The following is a 15236-nucleotide window of genomic DNA, read 5'->3' as shown; positions in this document are numbered from 1 at the left end:
TGTGGCTGTTGGTTTCCTCAGTGGCAAAAACTGCTGCAGTCTGTTTGGAGCAAGCACCTGAAGTATGTAATGGCAAACCCTGAGGGAACGCCAGAAATGAAGGCTAGAGTTGTTTACAGGAGACAGTGCAGAGGTTGTGGGGGTTCTGGGCACAGTAGCCACTAGGGACCATGATTTCTTCGGCTGCAAGTTGATCCATGTGTTGCACCACTTCTTTGTTTCAGGTCATCTCCAAATAGCTCATCTCTTCTTCTCTGCTCAGTAATCTGGGTCGGGAGAAACCGAATCAGGACATTTTGGTACTACACTGGAAAGCCTAGGGTGATGGTTGTTACAGTATTCTCCTTTTGCTTTTGAGTGGAACTGATGGGCTGCTTACTCCCTCTTTGTGTTGAGCAGAGCTATGTCAGGGAGTGGTTGATGCAGCAGAGTGACACTAAAATTGCTTTTGGCGCAGTGATTCTATTGTTTTCTTCTAATCTGTTGCTTTAAATTAAATGCATTCCTGAATTTTTCCAGATTTTTTTAATGGACATCTTAAGTCAGGGATCTCCTTTTCTGCCATTTACTGAATAAAGTAATAGGAAGAGTGCAGTATTTGTTTCCTGCTGTGGACATAGGCAGCTGTGCAATGGCAGAGAGGATGAGTCCTGCCCTCCCAGGTCTGGGTGTGGGGAGTTCTCACCTGCCTGCCATTGAGGCCCACCTGATTCTGGTGGGGCATCTCACTCACTGTATGGGTCTTGGGGGGGTCTCAGAGCAGTCCCACCTGGTTCTTGGTGGGTTCTGTACAGAATAGCCAGGCGCTGATCACAGTACAGGGGGCGGACCTTCCAGGAGCCAATCACCTAGGGCCATGCAGATTGTGGAATGTGCATTTGTGTTTATCAGTGTCACCTGGCAACGACTATTTTGCCAGTTGGTTGGCAGATAGGCAACGGCAGACCTGCTTTAGCAGGACACTTGACAGAGGTTGTTACCTAATTGTATTCAGGATGGATAGAGCCTGGAGACAGTTTATTTATATAAGCCTGGGAATCAAGTTTTTCGGATATAACCCTCTTGATAAGCTCCACCAGGCTGCCAAAAATGGTGAACTGGGAAGAATTAAGCGTTATCTGGGACGTGGATGTAATGTTAACCGCATTGATCGTAAAAATAGGTAATAGGGTCTGGGAGGCCAGGGACTGAGGGGTAAGGGACCAATGGGCTGATGGAATTGAAGCCTGCACCATCCAGGCTGTGTCAATGGGAGCAGAGCAGAAAGGATACCAGTTCTCCTTTCACCAGAATATTTGACTTTAATATTCTGTGGGGTCCTCAATATCCAGGACCTGCACACCTTGGAAGTTCAGTACCCAGGACTTCTAATGGGCAGCTAAACAAACCAAATTTTTAACTGGTTTCCCAGAAACTTAAAATTTCCCTATAAGGTCACTGATTTTTTTTTAAATAAATACACACAACAGCTTTTAATGTACACATTTTCAAAAGCATTGAAAAATTTTCAGATGTAATCTGTTACCTGTTGTGTCTCAAGAGCCTCACAAGAACTCTGAATTGGGAAGATGGCTCCATGTTATTTCTTCTTTTTTATATTTTTAAAATTCCTTCACACTAGTATTAGGGGTGTGTCTTCCACCTCTAAAAATAAGATTTTACTAATTTCTCACATGCTTCACTCACTAATTTATGAAATTCTTAGGATAACTTGGTGTCATCTTGATCATCCAACCATTTTCATAACAACAGTGTTGACAAGCCCTGAATTTTCTGCAAATAATTCATTAACTTCAGTTAGTGAAGTTAACTACCTTTAACTACCTTTCCACAGAGGACACTAGAGTTCACTGGCAGCATTTACACTTTCCAAAACACCAAACACAGCATGCTTTTTCAATTTTGTTATCACTTTAAAGTAAAAAAACATCTGCCAAAAGCTTCTCGCACAAAATTCCAAAATTGCTGATTCCACTGTTCCAGTACCCTTTCCTGTAGTTATCCATTACTGTGTATCTGTACAAGCATGAAGAGTAGAGCATTGGTTGAGAGCATCCAGGCAGTGCAAGCTCTCAGTCACCAGGGCCAAGGGAGTAGCACACAAAGGGTGCCTAGTCTGTACAGTGCTGCCTGCTGCTGCCCTACTGTAGCTTTCCCTACTCTGTTCTGAAGGGACTAAGAGTATCAAAGGTAGGCCCTGCTTGTGGTTTGTGCATTAGAATACTCACTGACCCCAAATGTGAGCTCTCTCTGTGGTTATCAGTTTCACAAAAAACAAATAAAATATCTGTACATTTTTTAGTTCCACACGCAGTCATTTAGGGTCATGATGACACTAAGAAAATGTTTGCAATGAACAAAGACTTGCCATTCTGTGTATCAAAATACATTATTAACTTTCACAAATTACTTGTTTGCCAATGGCCAAAAGATTAGTGACTGGAACAGGATAAAAAGAATACTCAAATATCTGGAAGGGAGAGTAAAATGGAATTGGTAGGTAGTGGCATGCACAGTTTTAAATGTGGCACAGCAGTTGTCAGTAAATCATCTATTTGAGGAGCAATAAACAGCTCAAGCCATAATCAACAGCCCAATACCACTACTCTTCATCTTCAAAATATTGTAGCTGCAAAATTTATTTCATTTGTTAGACTTAAATTCCTTCTATTGCCAAGGACATAAATATTTTTTCTATGTTCATATGTCACTGTCACTTGAGCATCTGTAAAATTAGAGTATTTTATCTGATTAAATTAGAATTCCAAGGTTGGAAATGTAGCTCAATGTTAGAGCACTTCTTGCCTGTCAAAGCAAAGGGTAAGGGTGCAATCCCCAGCAAAACAACAACAACAACATTGTCATCATCATCAACATAATAAATTTTAAAAAGAGAGGTAGGAAAAAAAAGAAGTCTTCTTTCAAATTCATTATTTCTTAGAACGCCTTTGCCAACATGAAGAAAGCATTTATGTTTTCTTCTAGTACATTTCTATATAGATGTCCTATAGTGCATTTCATCTATTGTAGATATTACTATATATACATTTCTTATATATGTATATTTTATTTTACATATGCAATTATAGGTTAATAATTTTGTTTTGGTGAGAATAGAAGAGAGCAAGTATAAAAGATTATTACTCCTAAAAAATATTGCTTTACTTTATAAAAGTTTCCCATAAAAATACTAAACTTCTCAACTTTAGTATTTTTAAGTGAAACTTTTATAAAGTAAAGCATTAAAGAATTATTCTTTAATTCTATTCATTTGTACTCATAAAATGAATACGTTTTTAATGTGCAAGAACTGCACAGCTACTTATTTTGTATTTGACATATTCTACTATCTCAGAGAACTCTTACATAAAAACTTTCTAGGTGTGACCAGTTAATTAAAACTGACGTGATAGGACTCAATTTCAAATGAAACGGTTCTTCCTCCTTTTCAATCATGCATTCATGGAGGTAAGAAATTGTAAACGTCCCTTGTGAAAAATTAAGACAGTATTAAATACTGAACATTGAAAATGCCTGATTCATATATAAATCCCATATATATAAATACTGAATTAATTTAACCATACTAATTCATTTGGGTTCTTTTTCCTTTGGCATTAAGTTTGCTTTCGGTTTGGCCTTTTACGGTCATTATTCAGCCTACTTTACCTATCATACTTCTAAAACTGAATTTAAATGCCATCCATGTCATGAGAACTGCCATAAATCTATTGTTTGTCTCACATTTCACTTAAGGTAAGGCACCATGAATTATGATGGTTCTTTATTTTGTTTATGAAGAAAAAATTAAATGCTGCCAATTATAGTTGTAATGCAGCCCGAATTATTAGTGGGATTCCATTGTCAGTCTTGTTAAAATGATAAGAAAAAAAATCATCTTAGACTCATTGAAATACATATTTTTAAATATATATTTTTAAAAAATCACTACAATACTACTAATTATTAATTGAAATACTCTTAGTTGATAAAAAGCAATAATATTGATTACAATAGCTACCAATTATGGAGCTGTTGCTGGTGCTACAAAACCTTCAGATGTTTTACAGAGATTCTCCATTAAGCATCCTGGTAGTATCCAGGGAGATACTCATTTTAATCCTTACTTTTTTAGGAAATTGAGGGAGAGTAAGACTGTGGGATAACTAGTACATCACAGAGTCTAAAGTAGAATTCATACTGAAGATGAGCTAAATCTCAAGTCCATCTTCTTTCTAGGCAAGTGGGCTGCTCTGCTCTGGGGATGTGGTTCTGTGGTAGAGCCCTTCCTTACCTAGAATGCTTCAGGCCTGGGTTCTATCCCCAGCAATATGAAAACAAAGCAAACAAAAATAAGTAAATTCAATGGAACCAGGCACAGTCGCACATACCCATGATTCCAGTGACTTAGGATGCTGAGGCAAGAGCATTGGAAGTTTAAGACCACAGTGGGCAATTTCGTGAGACCCTGCATCAAAATTGTTGATATAATAAAAATGTGCTTAGGATATGACTCATTAGTTGAGTAACCCAGGGTACAATCCTCAGCAGTATCAGAAACAAGAAATAAGAAGAAAATGTCAGTGCCTTAGGCTGATCATTCATTAATAAAATAAGTAATGACAGCTACTAAATATTGTACCTTCTTCATAAGAAAATAGAGGAATTATGAGCTACTTAATGTTTATAATTGCATTAATAGTTGTATATTTCAAAAGGTACCTTATGAATTCCTAATAAAGCTTCTTACTTGCACAGAACCCCTCTACATTATGCCTGTGCCTATGGCAGACCAGCAGTGGTGGCTCTTCTAGTGAAGAGGAAATGTAATGTCGATTTGTGTGACAGTGATGGCAACACACCATTGATGAAGGTAGATATACCAGTGGTTTTGCAGGAAATGAATTTGATGAAATGCTTAGAAGAAAAATTGGTTAATGCCATTTAGTTATAACTAATGAATAAAACGTGAAATATTTTTCTTGGATTTCCAAAATTTACAATCTATTTCTTGGTTAAAACCAACAGGCTCTACAATATGAGGAAGAGGAATGTGCAATTATTCTTCTAGAACATGGTGCCAATCCAAATGTTCACAACAACAAGGGTGAAACTCCGCTCCACTATGTTATCTTTTATAGGAACACATTAATACCAGCAAAACTGCTTTCATACAACGCAGATATTGAAGCCAAAAACACGGTATATACATCAATCACTGTTATTTTCAAAATATTTAAAATTTTTCTTAAAATTAACAGTAATGCATGTTAAAAAATACTGATCATAAGCAAATTTTCTTTTTATTAAAATACTAGCAAATGTTGGAAGTTCTCCTCATATTCTTCCTCCTCCTTTTGTAGCTCATGTGTGTATTTAGTTTGCCTCCATCAGTTGAATCCACACTTAGAATTCAAGAGACTCATGCAGAAATCTGAACTTCAAGCTTCTGTGAAGGAATCTGATGCGGTCCCTTTGAGCCATAGTACTGTGTGGTGTGGTGTGGTGTACAGGGTTTGCCTCCCACATGCTGGGCACACATGTTCTTCAGTTTGCTTCTGGCAACTGCAGCACTTACTCCAATCACCTACTTTGCCTCTATAAATGAGGTTACAACTCCTCTTTTTTAATATAGTGTGATAAAGATTTCATGGTGTTTTCTACTGATATACAAGAATATGGACTACATAATATATTATGAATGTCTTTCATATGGGATTAATTGTTTGAATTTAGAATTTGGAAGTTAAATAGTTTTCTCTATATATATACTATAAAAATCATGTTCCCATTGGAATTTTTGAAAGGCTGATTAGGTCACTCATTGCTAGAATGGATAAATTATTACTAGAAGTAGATAACTCATGGATTTTGCCAGCTGTACTATGTATCAGTCTTCCGCTTTGTTCCTTAAAAATGCAAATGTTTAGTGCCTTTCATGATGCTACAAGTAATCTGTGTAGATCAGCATTAATCTTGATGATACACAAAATTTCTGAATTAAATTTTTCCTAAAATTATAAGTAACTTTAAGTAGCAATTAAAGTGGATGAGAATAAAAAGAATTTTGGAAGATAACCAAGCATTATGTTACCAGGATTGTCGTTACAAGTGAGAATACATTTTCAATGTTATTTTTATTAGAGTTTATAGTTTTACATAGTAGTTAAATTCATTCCCCCCAAATCTTGCATGCATGGAATTCCAGTTGAGTCATTGATTCCCTCTTTTCCATCTGTCTACCCCTCCTCCTCCATTCTCCCCCTCCTATTCTCCTGGACCTCCTTTCACCTGTCTATTTATTTATATTTGGTTGATTCTTTTTACTTATACATAAGGGTGCAATTACCTGTGGCATATTTATATATGCATATAACATGAATTTTAAAGATTTCCTTCTTCATTGCCTTCCCTTTTTCATTATCTCTGTGTCTCTCAATCTTCTTTTTCTACACTAATGATCTTCTTTACATCTTTTGATATTCTGTTCTTCATTTCTTTTTCTTTAATTAACTCCAGCTTCCACATATGAAACATTTTACCTTTGAGTTTCTTATTTGACTTATTTCACTTAGCATGATATTCTTGGATACCAACTCATTTACCAACAAATGACATAATGTATTTTTATGGCTGAGTTATAACTCCATTGTATGTATGTGCACCAGAATTTCTTAATCCTTTCATCCATTCACAGGTACTTGGGTTAATTTCATAATTTACCTGTTGTGAATTGTGCTACTGTAAACACACATGTGACTGTATTAATATACAGTTACACGTAAAATTTTGTTTTACTAATTTTGGGAAAATACTGAGTCATGGGATAGCTGTTTCATGTTGTGGTTCCCTTCTTAGATTTTGGGAGATCTCCAAACTGTTTTCCAGGGTAGTTGTACTAGTATGTAGTCCCACCAACAGTGTAAACGTGTGCCTTACCCCCACATTCTTTTTTTTTTAACCAGGGAGAGGGAGAGGGAGAGGGAGAGAGAGAAGGAGAGGCAGAGGGAGGGAGGGAGGGAGGGAGGGGGAGAGAGAGAGAGAGAGAGAGAGAGAGAGAGAGAGAAAGAGAGAGAGAATATATTTATTATTATTAATTTTTTCATTTTCAGCAGACACAACATCTTTGTATGTGGTCCTGAGGATCGAACCTGGGCCACACACATGCCTGGCAAGCGTGCTACCGCTTGAGCCACATCCCCAGCCCCACATTCTTACCAGTATATATTACTGTTTGTGTTCTTGATAATTACCATTGTGGCTGGAGTAAGATAAAGTCTTAGTGTAGATTTTATTTGCATTAACATAATTGCTAGAGATGTAGAAGACTTTTTTTAATATATAGTTGGGACATTTGTGTTTCTTTTGAGAAATTTCTGTTTAGTTCTTTTGCTCAGTTATTGACTGGGTGGTTTTTTTGTTTGTTTGGAGTTTTAAAAAATATTTATATTTTAATTCTTATTGGAGACAATACATTGATTTTATTTATTTTATGTGCTGCTGAGGATCAAACCCAGGGCCTCACATGTGCTAGGTGAATGCTCTACCACTGAGCCATAATCCCAGCTCTGTGTTAATTTTTTTTGAGTTGGTTATTTCTTTTTGTTAATCCCCTCTCAGTGGATTAGTTGGAAAAATTTTCTCCAATTGCATAAAAATAATATGTTTTTGTATTGAACTTTCTGACATGTAAGATAAATATCTTTCAACTTATAATAAGAGAAGACACAGGAACAATTATGAAAAAGCAACATAGTTTACTCAGACTCTATCAATTTTAAGCAGAAATTCCTTACATTGGAATCTGGGATTCTGATTTCATAAATAAAAAAGAATCAAGTGGACTTGTATAACATGGAGAAAACTTCCATGTTGCTGGAAAAGCTCTCAGAAATATATTCCTGTAACTTCAATTGTTCACACGTGAATATCTCCAATAAAAAATCAGTGTCAAGTAGGTGTTAAGCAATGGAAAAGGTATTTCTGTACTACTGAACATACAATGCACAGTTGTGTAAATTTTCTCAAACAGTAAAACAAGGAATCTTTTCTATGAGGCTTGGTATTACTGGAAAAGTAGACGTTCTTCAGAATATGATTTATACACCCTACTAGTGAGTTGAGAATTTGGCTTGTTAGTGAAATATAATACTTATGTCCTTTACTAATATGTATTAGGGAATGGGTCTATTGGGGTATAAAATACAGTTTATGTTCTAAAGATGCTCTTGGTTGAGGAGGGTTCATGTTACATAACTCCAAGATGCCAGGATGAATGGTTGACAGCAGCAAAGATCCATGGAAACAGTAAATGTATGAAGCAGTTTTAGAAATGCTGGAGTTCATGTGGCCACTCTAGGCAGAGGAGAGGCATCTCAAAATGAAAGAGCAGCACGTATGGAAGCAGAATGGGAAGAGAAGAGAGTGGCTACTCTTAATTTACATTATTATTATATGCTGATGTTCATACAGTATTTTGTAAGGTTAACTTCAGTTGAAAAATAGTAATTTTGTGAATAAACTATATTTGTTGTTTTTCAGAGTGGCCAAACACCACTTTTACTCGCCATAAAGAAAAACAGAAAGATGATGGTAGAATTTTTTATTAAGAATAAAGCAAACATACATGAAGTTGATGATAAGGGAAGGTATAGTACTTTATATTTTTTGGAAAAAGGTTAATATTGTAGTAAAATCACTCAAGTTAAAAATATTAAATTAATGGGAATGACATAATCATTGGAATAGAGTGAAATTTATGAACATACACTAAAATTAAGGAGAAAAGCAATTATTCAAACTGAGCAACACAAATAAGAGTATGTAGTATGATTCACATGCCCTTATAATTATTGGCTGATGATTACTATTTGATTTTGTTGATCACATAATCTTGTGTTAGCTAGAGTTTTCATGTTAGTTTTGTAAAATATAGACTTTTAGTTTGTGCTTTTATTCAGTATTGAACTTTTTAAATTCTCTGCAATATTTCATCTTCTGGTATAGTTTTCTTTTGGAAATGCTGTGTTGAGTACAGATGGACATTGAGAATTATTTTTTCCTTTATATGACTATTTGCTTTAAATTACTTAATTTGTAGAATATTGATTTCAGATTTTTCCTAAGTGACGTCTAATTAGTCTTAACAAATTTTGAACATTTATAATGAAAAAGAGTGTAACATATGCTTGAAATCTGGTTGCAAGATTATACATGTAGCATTGATTTCAATGCCTGGCATATGCTTCTCAGAGTGAATGACTGAAGCAACAATTATTATTAGTATCACCAGTGCTACTGTTATTATGTTATACCTGCAAATACCTTTTTTACTCCTTGACCTTTGGCTGACTGTGAGTTACAATATATTACATCACTCTAAGAAAGAAATGGAGCTTTATTCATTGAAATCTTTGCCAACTCCAGATGAATGACCTCATCATAATTAATGTTCATTGAAGGATTTTAAGTTTGTAACCCTCCCCTTTTGGGACACGTGATTTATTTTTTTATGTGTTTGTTTTCCTTTTAGATTTACAAATGATTTAGAAAGATAAAGATTTGATCTTCCAAGATGTATATGTCTGTTAGTGTATGTAAAGCTAGATGTCAAATTGGTAAAATGTATTACAATGGCTTTTTAAATAAACTTATTAAAATATCTAAATTTGAAGTTATCTCTCTTATTTTAGAACAGCCCTCATGTTGGCTGTGGAACATAAATCAACATACATAGCTGAGCTGCTGCTTCAATGTGGTGTTAATGTGTCTGCTTCAGATAATTGTGGAGAGATTGCCTTGTCTTATGCCATTGCTAGTGGAAATACTGCGTAAGTATTTACATTACAATACTAATCAACATTAGATGTACATACACAATAGTTACACCTGTTGCATCTTATATATGAGGTGAGATTTCATAGCATTACTATGTATGGAACCTTAGTGAGTTAGGACAGTTCATTAGTCAGAAACACTTCAAAGTCTAGCCAAGAAGCAGTGATGATACTTTGATTGGGAAAAGAGAAAGATGGGGAGGGGTAATGGAGGCAAGAAAGATGGTGGAGTGAGATAGACATTATTACCTTGGTACAGGTATGACTGCATATATGATACAATGGTACATCCTGTGAAATCAGAAATGAAAGTTGTTGCAGTTGTGTCCAATGAATCAAATTGCACTCTACTGTCATATATACATAATTAAAATGGATTAGTTATTTAAAAAAAAATAAGTAGTGATGTGTGCATGAGTCACCTTCAAGGTTTGTTCTCTCCTCTATCTTCCCCTCTCCTTTCTTTTTCTTCTCATGCATGCTGGGAAATTTTCCTACCACTGAGATATACCACTAGCTAATATCTTAGGACTTTGTAAACCTTTATCCTTAGGGTTTCCAGCATTATCCAATTCATTTCAAGCATAACCCCTCCTCACAGGGAGAGATAGTATCACACCTATGATTTTATAATTTGCTATTTGAGTCTTGAAATTCCCTGTTTAGCTGAAGTTAGCTATTCTACCATCCCCCTTTAATTTATCAGGGACCTAATGATATCCTTGAAGTGTAAGGAAGATAATTCTGTAGTCAGATGGAGGGGAATAAATAGATTTTTAAATTGTTCCTTTGTCAGTTCTGTTGCTGTGGTGTTTCTGCCAGACCTGGCCCTGCAGTCTGGTAATGAAGAGCTTTTATTTCAAAATCTCCTGACTGATCCAATCCCTGAGTCTTCATGGTAACCCACACTTAGACTCAACACTCTTTTTATTTCTCATGCACTTACGCTTTTTTATTCAACAGTTGTTTCCAGCAGAAGCACTCTGCTTTGACAGCTTGGCCTCTAGCTTTGGCCAACAAATACTAAGCACTCTGACCCTTTCACCCTTTTAGGAACCTTATGTGGAATCCCCATATTAGCCTTGCCCTTTCTGGTGCATTATCCTTTTAGGACTTTGTCTTTTCTGTCATAAAATTAAAATCATTCAAATCTATTAGAAAACTTCAAGTAAAGCTTCAAGTAATCTCTGGAAGAAATCAGAGTTTTCTGTCATCCTGGCTAACAGATCTGTGCCCCAAATCCTTCCATCCCTTGAAATAGATTTCCTTTGACTGCAGCGGGTTCCACATCACTGTTTTCCATGGTGAGTGCCAATTTAGATTGGCACTTCTAGTAGTTTTCCCAAGTAATGGAAATTTCCAAGCTGTTGGAATTGCTGCCTAAAGTTTTCAGCATTTATTAAGGTCTGCCTCAAAAGGAATATATGAAGCAGATTCATTGAATCTAAGAGAGCTGAGCCCCATCATGACTCCTCAGTATCCATTGTGTTAAAGAAAATTTTGTGTTCCAAGTCAGTTGGAGATCAACATGGAAATGTAGCTACGCTTATCTGCTGATTCTGTTCAACTAGGTAGAGAAGAAATAGTAGTAGTCCAAGTTTTTGGCATTTGTTAATTTCTTGCCTTTGTTATTATTGATTAGTCTCACAGAGGGGATGATTATATTCTCTAATTTAAGGAGATATTTATAAATAGTTATAAATTAATTGTTGATTTGCTTTGAGTTACAAAGCACAAAGAAAAGCCCAATTGATCATGAAAATTAGGACACAAGCATTTTTAAAAATAATTTTAACTTTTGAATATTAGAACCTATGAAAAATGCACATTAGTTCTAGCTGAGATTGTAAGTAGTTAAGTATGCCATTATTTTACTATTTTGCTTAACATGTTTCAATATTATCTTAGTAAATCTCCATAACAACCTGGTGAACTAAAGTGATACTACCCTTATTTTTTAAAAGGCCTTAAGCCTAAGAGAAAGAAGTTGTGCAAGAACAAAAAACTATTTTTTACAGAGACAGGGCATTTTCTGAGTTCAAGCTACACTAGTTAATATATTTACCTGTCCTGTTCTCAATTAATGATCATTTCATCTTTTTTCTTCTTTAACTTCACGCTGTGTGTGCAGTGACACATACATTTACCCCAGCTACTTAAGAGCCTGAGGCAGGACAATTGCTTGAGCCCAGGTATTTAAGATCAGCCTGACCATCATCATGAAATACCATCTCACAAAACAGAAAAAAACATTGTACAAATAATTTTCAAGTTAACAAAATGTTTATAGGGCATACAGATTAGGAGAGCATATGAAAAAGTTCTGATACTAGATCTAAAACATTATAAAGTATTGAATTATATTTGGTTAGTGTTTTCATATGAGTGTTAAAATACCAATTTTATTACTTTTTTCAAATACAGAAACAGGGATTTAATTCTTCAATACATGAAAGAACAATCTAGAACATCAGTAAATTTCAATCCAGGTAAGACTTAAAAAAATGAGTTACTCTTGGTGTTCATGCCCTGTGTAAATAAGAGTAAGAATGTTTGATCACAAAAGAAGAGTGGAAAAAAATAAATGTTCAAATTCCATTCATATTTTTATATCTTTCTTACTCATATAGAATCCAGGATATCTTAATAATTAACTATAAGAAATTTATCATCTAAATGATATTGTCTGAAGAAATTTTACATTAATTTTGACCCTGAAATTTTATGTCTTTGCAGAAGTAAGAATATTTTTAAATTATACATTCTGTTTCATATATGGTCACATGATAGCAGATTGGACTTGTTATAATGTCAACTGTTAATATCAGTTCCTATTGAGTGCCTACATTAGTGAATTTCACAGTGATATTTCTATACACACATATACAATACTTGAATCCTGATCACTCTCCTTACTTCCATTTTCCCCTCTACTCCCTTTTTCATCCCCAGTTACCTTCCCTCTTCCTTAATGTTCCCTCCATCATTTTCTAGTCATTCTTATTTTTTTCCCAGATTCCACGTTAGGAAGAGAATGTGATAATTGGGGTTTTGTTTCTGATTTTTTCACCTTAACACGATGATCACCTTTTCCATCCATTTTACAATTATTGTCTTTGTTTCTTTTTTAACATTTTTATTTGGGGTTTGAAATATACCATTTCCTGAGCCTTAAAATTTCTACTCAGAAGTCTAATATTTTTCTGATCTGTTTATAATTGCTTTGGCACTTATTATAGATTTCAGTTTACCTTTGGTAATTTTATAGACTATGATTTGGAGAAATACTTTTTGGGCCATGTCCATTTGGTATTCTAAAATCCTATACCTGGATGTCCATAACTTTCACAAGAGATAAGAAATAGTTTCTTTTATTCACTGAGAAAGCTTTCATTGCCTGTAGCCTGTACCTCTTCTCCATTATGTGTACCAGTGATTCATAAAAGTAGTCTATGAATTGTATCTAGTGGTTTTGTAATTTGTTTACAATTATTTTGATTGTTGTTGATATTGTCTGAATGTGATATTTCATCATCAACTTCAAGCTCTGATATTTTTTCTTTCACTTGATCTAGTCTATGGGTCTAACTTCAACTGGATATATTTATTTGAGGTATTGAGCTCTTTATTTTCAAGATTTCTAATTGATTCTTTTTCAGAATCTGTATTGAATTGTTTTCTCATGCCATGCATTGTTTTCCTTAATCTACTCAGTTTTTCTTTGCTTCATCTTTGAAATAATTCACTATTTTAACATTTTTTTTGAATTTTATTCTGGCATTTTTTATATTGCATTATCTTTAGAAATAGTTTCTAGGGTAATTAACTATAAAACAGTCATGCTACTTTGCTTTTTATCTTTCTTATTTTTCTATATTGAAATTTGTACATCTTCAAGGATATATATCTTTTCCACATTTATTTGAGTGTCTGCTTAGGAAACTGTTTTCCCTGGATGATGTGTCTTATGCTATTGATTAAATGTGTGATGTTGAATTATTTTCCAAATGGTGTCTCTGTTGTAATTTCCTATGTCCAATCTGTGACTCCTGAATGGTGATAGCTTGCACTGTTAAGTAACAACTTTCTTTGTCAGTGTTGTGAGAGTGGAGTCATGTTAGTGAAATAGTGATATAGGCAGTAGAGTATCTGAAATGCATTTTCTGTGGTGGTTCCTCCATACTTGTCAATAATATGGTGTCTGCAAATATATGGGAGATACCTAGGCTGAGAACCTGCATAAATGAAGATCTCAAACTTGCAAAATTCTGTAAGAGTTTCTTCATTTATTTCTAGTTTTCCTTTAGTGTGTCCAGACCACTGAATTTTAGTCATCTCTTTCCATTACTAAATGTGTGTGTTAGGTTAAAGCTTTTTATCACTGTTCTTATTTTTAATTTTTTTCAGCACCAGGTTTTATTTTATTTTTTTAGATATGACAGTAGAGTGTATTTTTTACATACATGGGCTACATCTGATTCTATTTAGGATCAGAGAGAACTTTTGGCCTTTGGTTTTTTTGGTATTGGCTTATTTCACTAAGTATAATAGTCTCAAGTTCCATCCATTTACCAGCAAGTGCCATAAATTTCATTCTTCTTTATGGATAAGAAATACTCCATTGTGTATATGTACCCCATTTTCTCTAACCTTTCATCTGTTGAAGCTCACCTAGGTTGTTTTCTTAGCTTAACTATTGTGAATTGGGCTGCAGTAGACATTGATGTGGCTGTGTCACTGTAGTATATTGATTTAAAGTCCTTTGGATATATATATATGTGTGTGTGTGTGTGTATATGTGTGTGTATGTGTGTGTATATATGTGTGTGTGTGTGTGTGTGTGTGTGTGTGTGTATAATATACATACATGCCCAACTCTCCATCATGTCAACTTAGGAACTGATTTCCTCAACAAGACTTCTAAATTGCAACAAATAAAATCAAGATTCAACTGGGGTGATAACGCGTTGAATGGTGTTTCCATTCCAAATTCTTAGAGGAATCTCCATACTGTTTTCCAGAGTACTTGCACCAATTTGCAGTTTCACTAGCAAAGTATGAGTGTAACTTTTTTCTCACATTCTCTCCAGCATTTATTGTTCCTTGTATTCTTGATAATTCCTATTTTGACTGGACCAAGAATGGAATATCAATGTAGTGTTGATTTGCATTTTCTAATTTCTAGAGAAATTTAGCATTTTTTCTACTTTTTATTGATTTTATAATTTTTTAAGTGCACGATAACAGTGGAATGCACTACAATCTTTATTACACATATAAAGCACAATTTTACCTCTGAATATAAAGTATGTTTATGTCAATTTATGCCATTTTACATGTACTTTTTTGCACTACAATTCGTTTTTTATTTTTATTTGTTTCAGTTAGTTACACATGACA

The 15236-nt window shown here is 34.5% G+C and overlaps 1 protein-coding gene across 1 annotated transcript in view; it reads left to right on the top strand.

The window, feature by feature from the left end:
* LOC144367355 (uncharacterized) overlaps positions 1-15236 on the top strand; it is a 55645-nt gene that overhangs the window by 7066 nt on the left and 33343 nt on the right. The window contains exons 2-6 of the mRNA XM_078023317.1: positions 4759-4873; positions 5029-5202; positions 8542-8648; positions 9693-9830; positions 12261-12325. Coding sequence (XP_077879443.1) covers positions 4759-4873; positions 5029-5202; positions 8542-8648; positions 9693-9830; positions 12261-12325 — 599 coding nt within the window. The remainder of the gene's footprint in view (positions 1-4758; positions 4874-5028; positions 5203-8541; positions 8649-9692; positions 9831-12260; positions 12326-15236) is intronic.

Source organism: Ictidomys tridecemlineatus, chromosome 1 (assembly GCF_052094955.1).
Source record: "Ictidomys tridecemlineatus isolate mIctTri1 chromosome 1, mIctTri1.hap1, whole genome shotgun sequence".
NCBI classification, from domain to species: Eukaryota; Metazoa; Chordata; class Mammalia; order Rodentia; family Sciuridae; genus Ictidomys; species Ictidomys tridecemlineatus.
The sequence above is the reverse complement of the archived record's forward strand: the minus strand, read 5'-3'. Positions and strand labels throughout refer to the sequence as shown.